Source organism: Dermochelys coriacea, chromosome 2 (genome assembly GCF_009764565.3).
Source record: "Dermochelys coriacea isolate rDerCor1 chromosome 2, rDerCor1.pri.v4, whole genome shotgun sequence".
Lineage (NCBI taxonomy): Eukaryota > Metazoa > Chordata > Testudines > Dermochelyidae > Dermochelys > Dermochelys coriacea.
In genome coordinates this window covers 55,776,377-55,791,917 of record NC_050069.1, presented here as the reverse complement: position 1 = coordinate 55,791,917, position 15,541 = coordinate 55,776,377, and the positions used below count along the sequence as shown (strand labels likewise).

The 15,541-nt window shown below is 39.3% G+C and overlaps 1 protein-coding gene across 2 annotated transcripts in view; it reads left to right on the top strand.

Annotated features, from left to right (window-relative positions):
- Positions 1 to 15,541, top strand: part of ZFHX4 (zinc finger homeobox 4) — a 182,778-nt gene that overhangs the window by 160,665 nt on the left and 6,572 nt on the right. For both annotated transcript variants that reach the window (XM_038393510.2, XM_038393511.2), the window contains exons 6-9: positions 1,492 to 1,625; positions 1,775 to 1,975; positions 4,347 to 4,464; positions 5,696 to 11,092. In XM_038393510.2, the coding sequence (XP_038249438.1) occupies positions 1,492 to 1,625; positions 1,775 to 1,975; positions 4,347 to 4,464; positions 5,696 to 11,092 (5,850 nt within the window). The remainder of the gene's footprint in view (positions 1 to 1,491; positions 1,626 to 1,774; positions 1,976 to 4,346; positions 4,465 to 5,695; positions 11,093 to 15,541) is intronic.

Genomic DNA, 15,541 nt, shown 5'->3' with positions numbered 1-15,541 from the left:
AAAGCTGTCCTTTTATTTTACTTCTTTTTTAATGTTGCCTTGTTTATATCAAATACTATATTGCCTATGTAATAAGAGAAAAAAGTTCTTGTTTTTTTCCAGAGAAAAATACAAGCATTTTCTTTGTTCATCTTTACCTTGTTTCCATAACATCCATGACCTTATTTTTAAATTAAAACTAGGTTATTGTGCAATGAGGTGCAATTTGTTCATTTATATGAACCTTATGTGGATTGAAAAAAAATCAAGATAAATCTTCATGCACAGCATACAATCAGATTACCCCTGGACTATATATTTATGTTGGGTCTGATAGCAATCAATGGTTTAGCTTCATTGCATTTCAAGATGTATTTGCACCCAGTTGTCCAGTGATAGTGTCCTCACCCTGGAAATAATTTAGTTGCAAATTGACTGGAAGATGGTGAAAATTGAAAGTTAAAATTAGAAATACTCATAATAAACAGCAGAAAAAAGGTCAGATGATGCCGCACTATGATGAGATTGGGATGGTTGGTAAATGAGGTTTTGTGTTTGTCATGAGATGTATGTGACATGCCTACCCAATGCTGTTGTAATATCCAGCCTAGCAAAAGAGATTATCTGGCAAATTGATGCTGGAAAGAATTTTCTGATGGACTGGGAAATTAGAATTGCACTCTTTTCTTTGATGTGTGCACGACTGGGCCATGTTATACAGCTAGTTCAGGCATAATATTAAGTATAGTACTTAATACTTAGTAGTAGAACTATCTATAGAAAATAATTATATTCTTGGTTTGATTACAATACCACAGTATAGAACTTCATAATGTAAACCTTTAAAGCAACACAAAATTACTGATTTTTGCATATAATTAGTATTTAGTTAGCTCAAATCCTGTTTTCCATAATGTATGCATGGAGTTGTAGGTTTTGGGAGGTTGTCTGGAATTGGGGTTTTTTTTGTTTGAGTGGGTTTGGTTTTTTTGGTTTGTTTTTTGTTGTTTTTTTTGTATTTTTTTAGAGGCTCACTATATTTAGCTTCCAAACTATAACCAAGCAGGGCTTATCAAAGCAACACAATAATTTCACTGCCCAAAAATTTTAGAAATGGTAGAAGGTAATTAAATGTTAGAAAATTATCTTTTTTGGAAAACAAGGATTTCTGAGTGAAAGCTGATTTGATTTACTGTAATAGAGAATTTCAGACTGAGATGCTGAAGAGAGCATGTTATTGATTAATCTTTCAAGGCAACCTAAGGTTATCTAAACAAGAGAGAAGAGTCCATTTTAAAATATATTTCTAGAATCTGCATCAAGAATAAAGGTGTGTTTTCACCTTTGTATTTGCCAATTTGTATTTTCAAATTGTTTTATTTAAATACATTTTTTATATATTTAGCATAACCATGTGGGAGATTATAAGGCATCATAATCACAGCTCTTTCTACAGCATAACACTTCTAAGTTTAAAACATGTTTTTTTAAAAAATTATGTTTTTGGAACAGGAATAATCACACCAGAGAAGGAGCCAAAAGTGAACACTGCAGTAGGGACACAACAGCTACTTCAGACAAAAGAAGAGGATGGTGCATCTAAAAAATCAAAACCTCTTGAGGACAATAAATTTGGACATGAACAGGTAAAAGAAAATATAACAATTCCATTGCCTTATAGAACTCTATCAGGTAGTTCAAAAGTAAAACAGAGATGAAATGCTATTGAAATAGCAATGCTATCATGTTATTCAAAACACATTTATACCCTGCATCTTCATTTGCTGTTTTTCAGTTCTATCAATGTCCTTATTGTAACTACAGTAGCAGGGACCCAAATCGTATCCAGATGCATGTCCTGTCACAGCATTCAATGCAGCCCGTTATCTGCTGTCCCCTCTGCCAGGATGTCCTCAGCAACAAAATGCATCTCCAACTTCATTTGACCCATTTACACAGTGTGTCTCCTGACTGTGTGGAGAAACTGCTTATGACCGTAAGTATTCAAAATACTGATACACATTTGACAGGAACGTACTCAGACATGTAGACAATGAATTTGTTGTGACCTAGTATTCTGGTAGCCAGAGCTGGGGACTGAGAGTCGCGACTTCTGGATTCTGTTCCTTGCTCTGTGGAAAGAAAAGCTCTGTGTAAGCTCAAGAATTTGTCTCTCTCGCCAAAAGAAGTTAGTCCAATAAATGATATTACCTCTCCCACCTTTTCCCCCAAGTTGTTTCAGTAATTTATGTCCCTAGGGCAAATCACTGAAGCTAGATTTTCAAAGATGCTGAGACCCTGTAGTTTACATTTAAGTCAACTTTGAAAAATCAGGCCACTCACCTTTCTGTACCTCAGTGCACATCTCTAAATTGGGTGTAATCATATCTATCCCTCAAGGGTATTGTGAACATTAACTTATTGTTTGTAAAATACTAGGAGTTCCCTCAGAAAAAGTACTATTGCAAAGTATTATTTTTATTAGTGTTAATTGGTGGTATGAGTTTTTCTGAACATATTTCATAACATATAATATTCAAATGAATTCCTCAAGTTCAGCTAGAAATATAAAAACAACATATACTATGATATACCATGTCATTTTGGCATGTGTTATATGATATTAATAGTTGTTGAATCACAGCTTTAACCAGAAAACACAGGCCCCAGTTCTTTCATCTGTTCTGGCTGTTTTTTGCCTCTTCTATGAGGAAAGCTTCTCTAAAGCCCACAGATTCAGCCCCCTGAGGAGTCCTCTTTCCACCCAGTGATTTCTTTACCCATAGAGCTAATGTGGCAGCTCTACACCACCCTGCTCCTGATTCCTATGTGTGACCAGGGAAAAGGAGGGCAGAAGAGCTTCTGAGACCTCTCTACATTGTACTAGGAGCTCAGCTGATCCCCAGCTGGCCCTAGTTCTGTACTAAGTACAGTTCTGCCAAACCAGAATATTTGGCCCATCACATAGGAAATACTATGTAGACTGGAAATGTAACTTTTGCATTTCTTAAATTTTTGTTTTATTTAATTTTGTGATTTTTAATTAGGCCAACTACATTGCTGTGTTTTTTTAGCATTTAGGCTATGTGTACACTGCGCATCTTACAGCGGCACAAGATACATGTGTGGAAGGGATTCCTCCCTCATCCTACAAAGTTCCAGGACCAGGCACCTCCTTCACACCATACCCTTCTCTACTCAGATCCTGTGGAGGATGCTGTGTAGGTCCAGGGTCCTCACTGGAGAGGGGACAGAGACAGGATGCAGTTGGGGGCCATAGTTAGGATGCATATCGTCTCCATTCCAGATACATAGAGATTCCCAGGAAAAAAGTATATAGCTACCACAAGGCAATGTGGCTTCAGTTAATTTAGGTGAATAGGATGGGGAAGGAGTGATATCCTGCCTTTGCTGTTCCCATAGGTTGGCTGGAGACTGGTTTCTGAAAAGCTAAGTTTAGAAGTCAGAAAAACATCTGTTTACACTGTCACAACAGTATCTTCATCCTGGAAAAAGATTGAAACTTTATTTTTTTTAAATAAAATCTTATAATGTTCAGTGTATCATAAGAGGCTGAAGAAACTGTGGAGCAATCCTCTACTTGCAGGATTTATTTTTTTCTCCCCAGATCAATGATTTTCTCATTTTGATGTTAGGATAAGTTTAGGAGGGGGGTTGTTTAGTTTCTGGGTTTTTGTAGAGAATTTTAGTGATGGGGATGTTGTTGGAAAACTTAATCTTTCTCATATAAATTGCCTCAGTAACCATCTAAGAGTAACATGCCCTGTCCACATCTGATCTCCCTGATCATAAAGGAAATGGGCATTTCCTAAAAATCTCATCTATGGGATGTTTGCAATCACTATTTTTCATTCCACCCTCTCCCCACCACAACCAAAGGCATTAGTTCTCTGAGCAGACTCTGCCCATGCTAAATTTAAAATTTCAGATTTGAATGTGGTTAGAATTATTTTTCTCAGTGGGCAAAGTATATATTCTTTTCACTCTCATGTATCACAGTAACTGCTCAAGAGATTTTTGGGCAAACATTCCAAGCGCTTCGTTCTTGAGCGGACACCAAACAGAAAATTCAGCCCCTATCTGGGTATTTATATGGCTCTTAGTCCCATAGTGTCAGAGCACCTCACAGTCTTTAATCTATGGGGTTAGGTCTGTAATCCCATTTTACAGGTGGGAAACTGAGGCATGGAGGGACTATTACTTGCCCAAGGTCACAGGCGTGTAATCCAGGACTGAATCAAGCCCTTGGATTTTGCTGTGTGACAAGCTTTGAACCATGTGTGATGCACTGATAAACAGTGTGTTTTCTTCTTTGAATATAATATTGTGTCCTTGCTTTTTTAAAGGTTCCTGTACCAGATATGGTGATGCCCAATAGCATGCTATTGCCTGCAGTTCCTTCAGAGAAATCCGAGCGTGACACACCTTCTATCATTACAGCAGAAGGATCTGGGAAATATTCAGGTATGCAAACGAAAGACCAGACATGGAGAATCTAAATGAGTGATTCTTGGAGCAAACCACTTGATTCTTCCTTGGTACAGTACTACTTTTTTTGGTTACAAACATTAACAAGAGGTAACAGGAGAAAAATAGTAAGATGTCATCTAGGGCAGTGGTTTCCAAAGCTGCTCCGCCGCTTGTTCAGGGAAAGCCCCTGGCACGCTGGACCGGTTTGTTTACCTGCCGTGTCCGCAGGTTCGGCCGATCGGACCTTCCACTGGCCGTGGTTCGCCGCTCCAGGCCAATGGGGGCTGCCCTTCCCACAGCCCCCATTGGCCTGGAGTGGCGAACCGCGGCCAGAGGGAGCCGCGATCGGCTGAACCTGCGGACGCAGCAGGTAAACAAACCGGTCCGGCGTGCCAGGGGCTTTCCCTGAACAAGCGGCGGACCGGCTTTGAGAACCACTGATCTACGGCATGATTTTCAAAGATGGGCCTCTGTAAATGCCACAGCTCAGCAATGAACTTGGCTCTTTGCATAGGCACATATCTAACTGGATGCATGTTGTCCATGTCATTGTACAAATACTTGACTTGAGCTAGTATACACCTGTGGTCATTTGAATGTAGAAATTAGGCATGCAGCTGTATGTGGCCGTTTTGAAAATAAGCCCCTTGCTGTTTTAAAAATATATAGGACATTATCTAAAAGATAATGAGCTATCTGTAACTCTCACTGGAGCCAATAGGAATGTCAGATGAATGGGTCCTTAGGATCCAGCCATTATTTCAATTTTCACTCCAGACACACTCTCCCCTGTGCTAATAGGCTGTCTGCTCCAAGCCTCTTCTCAGTCTTTTCACCTCAGCTCCCACCCTTAATACCTTCTTCTCTCCATGCCCTGTCCCCCTCAGCATCGCCTTCTATCTGCTTTCTCCTCCCCTCTTTCATCTCTATGTTTAACTAACTGAACCCCACCGTAAGAATTAACAAAAAATATTGTGGCACTAACATTCTGTTTGTCACCATCACTGATCACACTGCTTGTATGTTTGCACCTTTTCCCTACTCTTTATCTGTCTCTCTTATTTGTTAGCAATTTGGAGCAGAGACTGTCTATGTTTGTATCTTGCACAGTCGGGGACCATTTTTGGTTGGTCCTTAGGCACTGACTGTGAAAAGATAAATAATAATATTGCCTATGCTCAAATGTTACATGTCTAAAAGATATTTCTTTGTCTTCCTTAACCAGGTGACAGTCTGATGGATGAGAAAAATACTCCTGGGCTTGATGAAGCAAAAACTGGAATGGAAATTAAGACTGAGGAACAGAAGCCACCTAAGGAATGTACTGAAATGCCAGAATGGAATAAGATCAGCAGTAAGGATACAAAGATCACCGAATCACTGCCAGATCAATTGAATGAACAGCAGAAGAAGCAGCAACTATCTGTTTCTGATCGCCATGTCTATAAATATCGTTGTAACCATTGTAGCTTGGCTTTTAAGACTATGCAGAAGCTTCAGATACATTCCCAGTATCATGCTATTCGGGCTGCTACCATGTGTAGCCTATGTCAACGTAGCTTCCGTACATTCCAGGCTTTAAAAAAACACTTGGAAGCAGGCCACCCTGAACTCAACGAAGCTGAAATTCAGCAGCTGTATGCATCTTTACCTCTAAATGGTGAACTCTGGGCAGAAAGTGAAAGTATGGCACAAGATGACCATGCACTAGAACAGGAAATAGAACGAGAATATGAGATGGACCAGGAAGGTAAAGCAAGTCCTGTAGGAAGTGATAGTAGCTCTATTCCAGATGATATAGGCTCAGAACCAAAGCGGACCTTACCATTTAGAAAAGGGCCAAATTTTACTATGGAGAAATTTCTAGATCCATCTCGCCCATATAAATGTACAGTGTGTAAAGAATCTTTCACTCAAAAGAACATTCTCTTGGTCCATTATAATTCAGTGTCTCATTTACATAAACTCAAAAAGGTTTTGCAGGAAGCATCCAGTCCTGTCCCTCAAGAAAGCAACAGCAGCACTGATAACAAACCCTACAAATGCAGCATTTGTAATGTTGCATATAGCCAAAGTTCTACATTGGAAATCCATATGAGATCTGTGCTTCATCAGACTAAGGCAAGGGCTGCAAAATTAGAACCAACTGGTAATATAACTAGTGGAAATAGTGTAGCAGGGAACGTTAATAGCCCTAGCCAAGGGATGCTAGATTCTATGAGTTTACCAGCAGTTAACAGCAAAGATACCCACTTAGATGCCAAAGAATTAAATAAAAAGCAAGCTTCTGAATTAATTTCTGCTCAGCCTACACATCATCCATCCCAGTCACCAGCACAACTTCAGATGCAATTACAACATGAACTGCAACAGCAAGCTGCGTTCTTTCAGCCCCAGTTTCTAAACCCTGCATTTTTGCCTCACTTTCCCATGACACCAGAAGCACTGCTGCAATTTCAACAGCCTCAGTTCCTTTTTCCATTCTACATACCTGGGACAGAATTTAGCCTGAGCCCAGACCTGTGTTTGCCTGGTTCTGCCACATTTGGTATGCCTGGAATGGCAGGGATGACAGGATCAGTGCTAGAAGATTTAAAGCAGCAGATACAGACTCAACACCATGTTGGACAAACACAACTACAAATCTTACAGCAACAAGCACAACAGTATCAATCAACACAACCCCAAAGTCAATCACAAAAACAGCAGCAGCAAAGTAGCAAACTAATGAAACAGGAGCAAAATAGTCTTATAAGTGCAGACTGCCAGCTGATAAAGGATATGCCATCATATAAAGAACCAGAAGAGATTTCTGAGAAACCAGAAAAGCCAAAGCAAGAATTGACTAATGAAAGCGAAGGACTAAAGGAGAACAAAGATATGAAGAAGCAGAAATCCTCAGAACCGACCATTCCACCACCTAGAATAGCTTCTGGGGCTAGAGGAAACGCAGCCAAAGCTTTGCTGGAGAATTTTGGCTTTGAGCTAGTTATTCAGTATAATGAAAACAGACAAAAAGTACAGAAAAAAAGTAAGACCAGTGAAGGTGAAAACACTGACAAACTGGAGTGTGGAACATGTAGCAAACTATTTTCTAACATTCTTATTTTGAAGAGTCATCAAGAGCATGTGCATGGTCAGTTTTTTCCTTATGGAGCACTAGAGAAATTTGCCCGTCAATACCGGGAGGCTTATGACAAACTTTACCCAATTTCACCATCCTCTCCAGAAACACCACCACCACCACCACCACCTCCCCCGCCTCCTCCCCCTTCCCTGCCTCCAACTCCTTCACAGCCTTCTTCAGCCAGCTGTGGAAAAATTCAAAATACGACTCCCACTCCTTTGCAAGCTCCTCCACCCACCCCACCACCGCCGCCTCCACCGCCACCTCCACCTCCTCCACCTCCGCCACCACCTTCAGCTCCACCTCAGGTCCAGCTGCCTGTTTCATTAGATCTTCCACTTTTCCCTCCAATTATGATGCAGCCAGTGCAACATCCTGCATTGCCTCCTCAGCTTGCCCTCCAACTACCACCAATGGATACTTTGTCTGCAGATCTTACTCAGCTTTGTCAGCAGCAGCTAGGATTAGATCCCAACTTCCTACGACATTCTCAGTTCAAGCGTCCACGTACAAGAATCACAGATGATCAGTTAAAAATCTTGCGGGCTTATTTTGATATTAACAATTCTCCAAGTGAAGAACAGATTCAAGAAATGGCTGAGAAATCTGGCCTTTCCCAAAAAGTTATCAAACACTGGTTTCGTAATACGCTTTTTAAGGAACGACAAAGAAATAAAGATTCCCCATACAACTTTAGTAATCCTCCCATAACTGTATTGGAAGATATCAGAATTGATCCTCAACCCACTTCCTTAGAGCTTTACAAATCTGATGCATCTTTCAGCAAGAGATCATCTAGAACTAGGTTTACTGACTACCAGCTTAGGGTCTTACAAGATTTTTTTGACACAAATGCTTATCCAAAGGATGATGAAATTGAACAACTTTCAACTGTACTTAACCTACCTACTCGAGTTATTGTTGTATGGTTCCAAAATGCACGACAGAAAGCTCGCAAAAGTTATGAAAATCAAGCAGAAACTAAAGATAATGAAAAAAGGGAACTCACTAATGAGCGCTATATTCGAACTAGCAACATGCAATATCAATGTAAAAAATGCAATGTAGTTTTTCCCAGAATTTTTGATTTAATTACACACCAGAAAAAACAGTGTTACAAAGATGAAGATGATGATGCTCAAGATGAAAGCCAAACAGAAGATTCCATGGATGCCACAGATCAAATGCTATATAAAAGTTTCACAGTTTCTGGCCAAACAGACTCATCAAAAAGTACGACTGTGACAGCAGCAAGCTCTGGTTCCGGTTCTAGTACTCCTTTATTGCCATCACCCAAACCAGAGCCTGAGAAGAGTTCTCCTAAACCTGAGGCAACAGAAAAGCCAAAGCAAAATGACATCACCCCTAAGCAAATTGATACCACCTCACAAGGCACCAAACCTGTACAGTCTGCACCAATAACTTCCTCTGATCCACAGCCCTCAGTCTCTCAGTCACAACAGCAAAAACAACCACAGATGGTAGGACGACCTCCTTCTGCATCACAAACCACACCGGTTCCTTCTAGTCCTATATCAATTTCAATGACTTCTCTACAGAACAGTCTACCTCCTCAGTTATTACAATACCAATGTGACCAGTGTACAGTTGCCTTTCCAACTCTAGAACTTTGGCAAGAGCACCAGCACATGCATTTCCTAGCAGCCCAAAACCAATTTCTTCACTCTCAGTTTTTAGAAAGACCCATGGATATGCCCTATATGATATTTGACCCCAATAATCCTCTGATGACTGGACAATTGCTTAATAGTTCTCTTGCTCAGATGCCCCAGCAGACAAGCTCATCACATACATCCCACCCTGCTACAGTTTCTGGCTCACTCAAACGAAAACTGGATGATAAAGAAGATAATAATTGTAGTGAAAAGGAGGGCGGAAACAGTGGGGAAGACCAGCATCGTGATAAGCGCTTGAGAACTACCATTACTCCAGAGCAGCTGGAAATACTCTATGAAAAATACCTATTAGATTCTAATCCCACCAGAAAGATGCTAGATCATATTGCACGTGAAGTGGGACTTAAAAAGAGAGTAGTACAAGTCTGGTTTCAGAACACACGAGCCCGAGAAAGAAAAGGACAGTTCCGTGCAGTAGGTCCAGCCCAGTCACATAAAAGATGTCCTTTTTGTCGAGCACTGTTTAAAGCAAAGTCAGCTTTGGAAAGTCACATTCGCTCTCGGCACTGGAATGAAGGAAAACAGGCAGGTTATAGTTTGCCTCCAAGTCCATTAATATCAACTGAAGATGGAGGAGAAAGCCCACAAAAATATATTTTTTTTGATTATCCGTCACTGTCATTAACAAAGATTGATCTATCAAGTGAAAATGAATTAGCCTCCACAGTGTCAACCCCTGTTAGTAAAACTGCAGAGATGTCCCCAAAGAATCTTTTAAGCCCTTCTTCTTTCAAAGCGGAGTGCAGTGAGGATATAGAAAATCTGAATGCCCCTCCTGCTGACTCTGGGTATGATCAAAATAAGACTGACTTTGATGAGACTTCATCAATTAATACAGCGATTAGTGATGCCACAACAGGAGATGAGGGAAACAATGAAATAGAAAACATGACTTGTAGTTCAGGGGATGTGAAACCTGTATCATCTCCCAAAGAGCCAAAAACACTTGTGAATGATTCTTTTTCAAAAACAGCAACCACACCTACAATTGAGAATTGTGATGAAAAGTTTCTCTTTTCCCTAACTAGCCCATCGATACATTTCAGTGACAAAGATGGTGATCATGACCAAAGTTTTTACATTACTGATGATGCCGATGATAATGCTGATCGCAGTGAAACATCAAGCATTGCGGATCCAAGTTCGCCCAACCCATTTGGAGCTAACAACCCCTTTAAATCCAAAAATAGTGATCGACCAGGTCACAAACGTTTTCGAACACAAATGAGTAACCTCCAGCTGAAAGTCCTCAAGGCTTGCTTTAGTGACTATCGGACTCCAACCATGCAAGAATGTGAAATGCTAGGGAATGAGATTGGTCTGCCCAAACGGGTGGTCCAGGTTTGGTTCCAGAATGCCCGGGCAAAAGAAAAGAAATTCAAAATTAACATAGGGAAGCCATTCATGATAAATCAGAGTGGAACTGATGGTACAAAGCCAGAATGTTCTCTATGTGGGGTGAAGTATTCTGCACGTTTATCTATAAGAGACCATATCTTTTCGAAACAACATATTTCAAAAGTGAGAGAAACTGTAGGAAGTCAGCTAGATCGGGAGAAAGATTATTTAGCTCCCACAACTGTTAGACAGCTGATGGCACAGCAGGAATTGGATCGTATAAAGAAGGCTACAGATGTGCTAGGCTTAACAGTACAGCAGCCAGGCATGATGGACAGCAGTTCACTTCATGGTATCAGTTTGCCAGCAGCTTACCCAGGACTCCCTGGCCTTCCTCCTGTTCTTCTGCCTGGAATGAATGGTCCATCCTCCTTGCCTGGATTTCCACAAAGTTCAAACAGTAAGTCAGTAAGGGGATGAATTATTTATTTGATTAATTTTAACAATATTGTGTAGTTATCGACCACCTGTGAAGAACAGCATACTGTGCACTCATATCCTATTCCTATCACTTCTCTGTGTGCATCTAAGTACTGCTATTGGCTACACTCAGCCCATTATTGGATTGTTTCAGTAGGTAATTGGTAATATTACTGGTTCTCCCAAAACTGAAATTCAGTTGAATTAAATTGAAATCCAACTTCCAGAAGTACTTTTTATTAAATTGTGTAACTACCTGTATAGTGCACTCTAGTGTGTTGTGCAATAACTGGCCCATGTGGACCCTGCTGGCATGCGCTAAAAGTTCCCTAGTGCACGTTAATGTAGTACTATTTGAAACGGGACTTGTTAATGTGCAGTAGGAAACTTTTAGTTCACACCAGCAGGATCCACATGGGCCAGTTAGTGCACAACACACTAGTGCCCACTCCACTAGTGCAGACTAATACATTGTGTAGACAAGCCCTTAGGCAGCCTTGCCTGCAATAACATTTTATCTAATATTATTGTTCTGGTTATTTTGAGTTGAGATTTCTTTATGCAAAGTGTAGATTAACATTCTATATTTAATGGCTTGCAAAAATGAAACTGAACATAACAGCCTATGAAACACAGAGTAGAATTTGCACCAAAACCTGCCTTAAGCAACCACCCAATGGACTCATCAAAATCTGTTGCCTAGTTCAGAAGGTGTTTAACTGAACGTAAAACAGATTTTTACTGGAAACCTTCAGAATATTTTAAAGTAGTTGGCTGGTTAAGAGGAGGACTTTCCTGCTGGAGGTAGTTCTTATTGACTATTTCATTGAGGCCCAAATCCTGAGAGGTTTTGAGCATCTGCAGCCCCCTGTGATTTGTATGGGCACTGCACACGCTCAACATGCCACTTGGGCTTGTGTATGTAACTGAACATGTGCTGTGATTTAGACAGAGTGCTGCAGTTGACTCGGCACATCATTTTGCTTCCATTACTCTTACTGAGAAGTGCTTACTTGTGCAGATAGTTTCACTGAGGTTACAGAATTAGACTTTCTGTATAAAAATTTGTTTAACCCTGACAGAAGGAACCTGATTTTTTTTAAATGGTTTCCAGTGTTGTAGGCAGAGTTCACTGTAGGTTCAACATTGCAGATGCAAATTCTAATATTTAGTTTCTCCTACCTGATTGTACAGGTAAATCAAGTAATTACACATCAAAATTAGTGAGTGAGGGAAGGCCCCTTCATGTAAGTGGCTCAATTTGTGTTGCCTTAGGTTGTTAAATTTTGATTTATGTAAACAACTTACTTTGCCAGGAGGGCTACTGATTCAATCACCAATATAGTCAGTCAGACTAGAGCTATAGCAGTAGCTCCTGTTCTGTACAGTTCTGTTTTGATTGATGATGACCATGTCATTGCTTCCCTAAGTGGTGGTCAAAGCATCTTGTTTTTCTACTCACTGGGTCAGAAGGGCTTTCCTTCCACAATGGATTCTCTGGCTGAGTGCCCTTCTGTTTTTGTCAATCAGTTATTGGCATACAGAGTGCATATAAAACAAATAGGAAGTAGTTTTGAAATACTGCAATATATTCATTTAGTCTCCTCTTAATTGTATATAATGTATATGTCCAAAAGTGGCTAATCTTTGTTTATAGAAATTAGGGATAAATATAATTTGTCTACATAATTTAGCTAAATGGCCTTAGTCAACCTTATCTTCAGGTATAGTAAGCCCCAGAAAACTCACATCTCTCTCTAAATTATTCCCTTATTAATGTACAGATGAAATGTTTGGTAGTACAGACCAGTTGGTCTATGGTCGTTGAATTATCAGATTGTCTAATTTCCACACAACATCTTTCATTTGAGATAAATTTAAATCATTAATACAGTAGCATACTCAGTGAAGCGCCAATTGAGATGGATTCTCAGCCCCTCTCATTTCACATGTTTTTAGGTTAATGGGTTCATTATGATCTAACCCTACAGTGTAAATTGGCTAGTAGAGTTTTGTCATTAAGTTTTTCTTCAACCATATCTTAAGTAGCCCCTGCATCCCTTTTTTGTTGCCCAGTAAATATGTGCATACATAAATCTTTATTCCCTAATGGTACATAATAGAGTAGTAGTCAAAATGAAAATAAAAATAGATTAGTTTAATCATTCATTACTGAAAAAAACTCATTATCCTTAAAAGTTCTCTAATATGTGTTCAACACTACTATTCTCCACACCTAATTAACCCACTTTTAACATCTCCTCTGCTATGCTTTGGGTGACAGTACACATCCATATTTGATGCCAGGAAAAGTTTAAGCATAACCTTCTTGGAGTCTGCCTCTGAGCAGACACTTCACTGGCTGTAATCTTCTAACTTTTTCTGCATTTGCAGCCAGCAGAATACCACTTCTCCTTACTAACTGTGTGAGGGATTTCCTGAAGTTTGCTCCCAGGGGGGTTACCAAAACTGTTCCTTAATTATTGTATTATGCTCTGAATTTCAGATTTTATTATTTTTTGCTTGTGTGTCATTTCCTCTTCCTGGTCCCGACCTGCTAACACATACACACAAGCCATCCCATTGATTTAATGGGATGGCTTATGTGAATAGTTGCTCACATACATAAATGTTTACATGATTGACATATGTTTCAGCAGCAAAGGCCAGTCTGTTTTGTGATCTTAAAGGGACAATGTCAACATAAAAAAGTGCACATTTTTATAGAATGTCATTGCTATTATTACTAAGACACTGCATTAGTGAAACTATAATAATTAAAATGGAATTTTCCATTTGTATTTCACATTTTTCATTTTACTTATTCTAGAAAGTGAAACTATCCAATCAGCTTCACTTGGCTTATAATCAATTTCACTTTCAGGTTCTTGTGCCCAGCACTGTTTTCTTTGGGTTTCAACACTGCATGGAAATTATTAACTTCCCTCAAAATGCTTTTAAATAAATTTTTAAACATGCAACATTTCCTGTACCATCAGGCAGGGAAAAATAATATTTCCTAAATGATAGAAAATCTAAATTTTGAGCCTAAACTACTTGAAATTGGTCCTAATAATTTTATTAAACACAGTGGTGTAACTGGACCTTTACTGGCAAAGATTACTTCACTTGGAAGAATATATTAACTCCCTTTCTGGATAGATGCACCAAGCAAATTTAGACATATTCAGGTTTATCTGGGCACAGTTATTTTCTCAGTGTCAGAAAGATTATCTGGTTCTATGATATTATTCCCAGAAAACCTCTCCCTGTAGGATGAACTTCTTGAAATGAGAAATACTGTCTTATGATTGATCTGTTAAATTAAATACACCACCTTAGAGACATCAAATGCTGTATAATTTTTCAGCATTATTATTATGATTGTTCAACATATATATGGTCATTTTCAGGGGGTTCCACTTCCTAGGATATACTTCAAGTCTGGCTTATTTTCACTCTTCAGCCCCACTCCTATTTTACAATATGCTGCATATGGAAGAGCTTTTAGCTTAGAAGTCTCACTTATAGTTTTTCATCCTCTGCTAACAAACTTAATATTCTGTATTCTTTTTAATTTGTGTTTTTCCCCTATCAGAACACTCATGCTTCAACGTGCTTCTACAATGAATACTGGATCTTTAAGTCATGATCATTAGAGTCTGAGCTCATCACTTAAGACTAAGGCTGTCTTTAAGATTCACAGCATGCTTTTTCCAAGAATGTGCATATCACTGGGTAATGTGTACTTCAGTCGTTTCTGAAGTCTTATCAAGAGAGAAATATGATTCAGCAGCACTTATTTTTCTCATGATTAGGGTCCTAAATCATGTTCTCTATTCTTCTTTGAACCCTTGTTACCTTCTTCATTCATCTTGTTTGTCTCAGATTCCTCTGAGAGAGACCTCAAGTTTGCTATAAAACCACTTAAAACTGCCACTTAAAAGAGACAGGTAGCAGAGCTAAAACGTTTCTTTATAATTAGTGAATTTTCCAGTCTGTTTCCTTCATGTCACATATGGGAGAATGAGATTCATCAGTCTCCTGTACTGAGTTTTAGGTACTCTCAATCCACACTTCCCTGTAACAAACCCATTATTCCTATTCTCTGCTGCAATGTTCTCAGATGTTTAGTTGACTTTTGTACATTTCAACTAAATCCCAAAGAATATAATGGGAAAATAAAATAGGTGAATGGGTGAGGTAGCCAGCAGCATTGTGAATATATTGAGGGCAAGAGGATGAGTGGGGCTGAAAGAGAAGAGGAATGCAAAGGAATTGTAAAAACCCTCAATAACTATTGAGCCCAAAGGAGTATGATTCAAAAACAGCAGACAAAGCTGGGGTAGCAATTCACATTGATAACATCATCCATGCCTTTTTCCTGTATGGTGGTTGACATCAAATAATTTTCAACAGACACTACAAA